This window comes from Tursiops truncatus, chromosome 2 (genome assembly GCF_011762595.2).
Source record: "Tursiops truncatus isolate mTurTru1 chromosome 2, mTurTru1.mat.Y, whole genome shotgun sequence".
Taxonomy (NCBI): domain Eukaryota; kingdom Metazoa; phylum Chordata; class Mammalia; order Artiodactyla; family Delphinidae; genus Tursiops; species Tursiops truncatus.
In genome coordinates this window covers 29,981,619-29,984,979 of record NC_047035.1, presented here as the reverse complement: position 1 = coordinate 29,984,979, position 3,361 = coordinate 29,981,619, and the positions used below count along the sequence as shown (strand labels likewise).

Sequence of the window (3,361 nt, the reverse complement as noted above, 5' to 3'; positions counted from 1 at the left end):
CTGTTACCTCGGGATAAGAAGGTTTTGCCCTGTAAACTGTTTCTCGTTTTTGCATTTATTTGGCTTACCTCAGGTTTCATTTCTCAACACCTAGATTAAAATGTTGACTGGCCTCCGCTGCATTAAGAACAGGAGAGAGTTAGGGTGTGGTGTCAGCACGTGGACAGAGCCTGTCATAGGGAGGGGTCCTTACTGGGTGCAGGGGAGGGCTGCCCCTGGGCCCCAGGCAGGGGAGGGCAAGTGCTAGCGTTCTGAGTCCTGACACCTGTGCTCTTTTGCAGGCCCCATACTTCTGGCCTTCGAACTGCTGGGAGCCTGAAAACACTGACTACGGTAAGCACTGAAGCCACGGCCCACACTTAGTGTTACTCCTGGGAATGCAGAAGGCAAATCCTTGCTGTCTGGGCAACCATGGTGCGTGAGGAGGAGGGTCTTTGCCCTGCTTAACCCTTTCTCATATTGTTGACATGTACTAAGGTTCCTGTTCCACATAATGATGAAAGACAGTGCACGCTGAAAGGTGCAGGCATTGGAAGGGAATAGGGGAAGGGAAGAAAAGTTCTATCAAGTGTGGCTAATGCTCATTCTGTGGGGCCATGGAGAACTGTGCTGGGGGCTATTGACCACTCCTTCCTGGGACAGGGTTTCAGGGAGGGCTGGATCAAGGTGCCACCTCCCCCTGTCCATTTCCTTTCTCACAGACTTGTTAAGACTTTTTAATAATTCATTGGTGTTTTTGATAGTCGGACATTAGAGGGAAAGTGTAACAGACCGTGGAAGGGGTATACAAAAGTTACCCTACCTAAGAAAACAGAGTGGGTGAAGCCGGGAGCTGGGTAAGCAGGGAATTACCTCTGTCCAGGCAGGGATCTATTAGTCTCTTGCCATATTCTCTCCGTGAAGACTGTTTAACACATCTACGTGTCAGTCTTCTAAAGTTACATTATCCCGATACTTCAGATAAAGCTGAGGTCCAGAGAGGCCCCCTCCTCATACCTCTCACACTGTATGCTACTCGTCTGGATGCCTGGTCAATTGTAAGGTCCATGAGGGCAGGCTGGTCATTCTCTTATCATCCAGTGCCCAGTGCATGCCTGAGGCATAGTTGGCACTCGGTAAATATTTGCTGAGCGTTCTGACTCTTTATTAAAGGTGATTAACAGACACTCAGTAGACACAGCAGAATTTGAACTCAGATGCTCGTTTCCTTCTGTCCCTCTGCACAGTGCCCTCATCACCGACTCAGCTGCTGGGGGCAGCCCACAGCAGCTCTCCTTGGGACTGGTGCGCGTGATGAGACCTGCACCTTCTCCGTGGGTTCTTTGCAGGATGCTTTTCACAGGAAGGCAGAGCCAGCTGCAGCTGGGTGGTATTCTGGGGAGCCTGTCCCTGAGACCCTGTGATAAGCTATACCCTCCGGATTATACTTCTGAGGGGTGGGAAACCGGCAATTGGGAACAGTCCTGAGGGTAGAATCCTGGCAAGTCATTGCCCTACAAGGCTACAGTTGTTCTGTTTTCAAGTCTGGAGCACAGCCCTGATGCAGAGGACAGGTCCCTGTGACTGTCTCATCAGCTGTGTGCAGGCACCAGTGCGGGTCCCTCTGGAACTGTGCTGTGCCCTAAATGATGTGATAAGTGGGTCCAGCCAGGTTTCTGGCTCAGAACGGGAGCAGCACTTGGCTGCTCATAAAATAAGTGCTTCTGGGGCTGAAATACTGCTCACAAAAGCCCAACTTGGAATTTGAATAATTGTAGCTCAGTTCCATGCAGCAGCCGTGTGCCCTTGTGAATGTGAAAACCAGTATTTTTTCAGGCAATGGAGAGCGTGGGAGGATAGTGGGACCAGAAAACTGAGGCCAAGTAAGATTCAAATATTTACTTGAATATAAACCCACAACCATCAGCCGTCTTACCCTGCATACAGCAGGGCACAATTTCCCTTTCTCTACAGATTTTTGTAATTTTAGTCGTGCAGCAGGAACAGGGATGAAAATAACAATTAACGTCAGGCTCTCCCTAAAGCAAAATTATTTTGAATTCCTGTACCTCCATTTTGGCAAATCGGATGGAGAACTTAGAGTGCAGGATGCAAATTACTCATCGCCATTTCCAGTTTAGCCAGCAAATCAGAATTTACCAAGAGAGATGTCAGCACAGTGGGCCCATTGTTGACTGGCTCCACTAGCTGTGTGATCTTGGCAAGTTACTTAACCTCTCTGTGCCTTGGAAATCTCATATTAAAACCAGAATAATAATGGTACGTGTCTCTCAGTGTTGTTTTGTTAATTAGAAATGTGTATAAGTTTAGGTGTATGGCATGTAGTAAGGAGTCAATAAAAACCATGGTGGTGGTTGGTATTATTACCTCCAGCGTGATGTTCTATCTTACTTGTTCTGTGGTGGCCTTCTTGCCAGAAAGGATGTGACACCAGAGCTAAGAGTTCAGAATAGGTATGGCTTGGATTGATGAAGAACCAGGAAACTTTCACTCATTCAGCAAACATGTACTGGCCACCCACTCTGTGTCAGTTGCTCTGTCACAGATTTGAGTGAGTTATAGGCTTACCCTCCAAGCATCCCGGGCTGGGAGAGGCAGCGTGATGGGGGCAAGAAGAGGATGGTGAGGAGTCTGATCTGAGTACTCAGAGATCTTATGTTGATGAAGAGTGATTACGAAGGTTGAATAATTTGGAATGGGCAAGTTTATTAAAAGGTCTTCGTAGTCAAGGAGAGACGTTTACAGTAGGTTCAGCAGCTTTAGAGAGCCATTGTGGGTCCCCAGCAATGGGGAATAACCTGCAAAATTCCCTCATCTATGAAATGAGGCTAATAACAGAACTCACTTCATAGGTTATAACGAGGATAAATAAGTGGACGTTTGGAAAGTCCCTAGAACACTGCCTGACGTCCCTACATGTGGTAGCTGCTCTGCTGTTGTGGTGACTTCCCCAGACCTAAAATACTACTTGGCACATAAGAGGCACTCAGATTTTTAAATGGGTGAATGAATGAATCAATGAATGAGTAAATGGGGCAGTGAATGTCATAGTGGAGACATTCCTCTGAACTAGACCTCAATTCTAGTTCCACCTCTACCACTAACTAGTCCGTGGGTAAATCACTTCCCTTCTCTGAGCCTTTAATTTTTCCATCTGTTAATGAGGTGTCTGTACTTGATGGTCACCGAGGTTACTTCCAATGCTAAGAATCCATTGTTCTAAGGAGTAGTTAGAGGGTATGAGGACAACGGAGAAATAAGTGATTTATATGTTCCCTAGTTTAGGAGATTGAGGTTAATTACGATGTCACTAGTAAAGACAGAAAGCTTGGAAAGGGAGTGAGTTTTTTAAGGTCATTGA

General features: G+C 46.8%; 1 protein-coding gene across 6 annotated transcripts in view; it reads left to right on the top strand.

Moving 5' to 3' along the window:
• Positions 1 to 3,361, top strand: part of RGS6 (regulator of G protein signaling 6) — a 585,560-nt gene that overhangs the window by 484,100 nt on the left and 98,099 nt on the right. For all 6 annotated transcript variants that reach the window (XM_073800295.1, XM_073800297.1, XM_073800294.1 and 3 more), the window contains one exon: positions 282 to 333. In XM_073800295.1, coding sequence (XP_073656396.1) covers positions 282 to 333 — 52 coding nt within the window. The remainder of the gene's footprint in view (positions 1 to 281; positions 334 to 3,361) is intronic.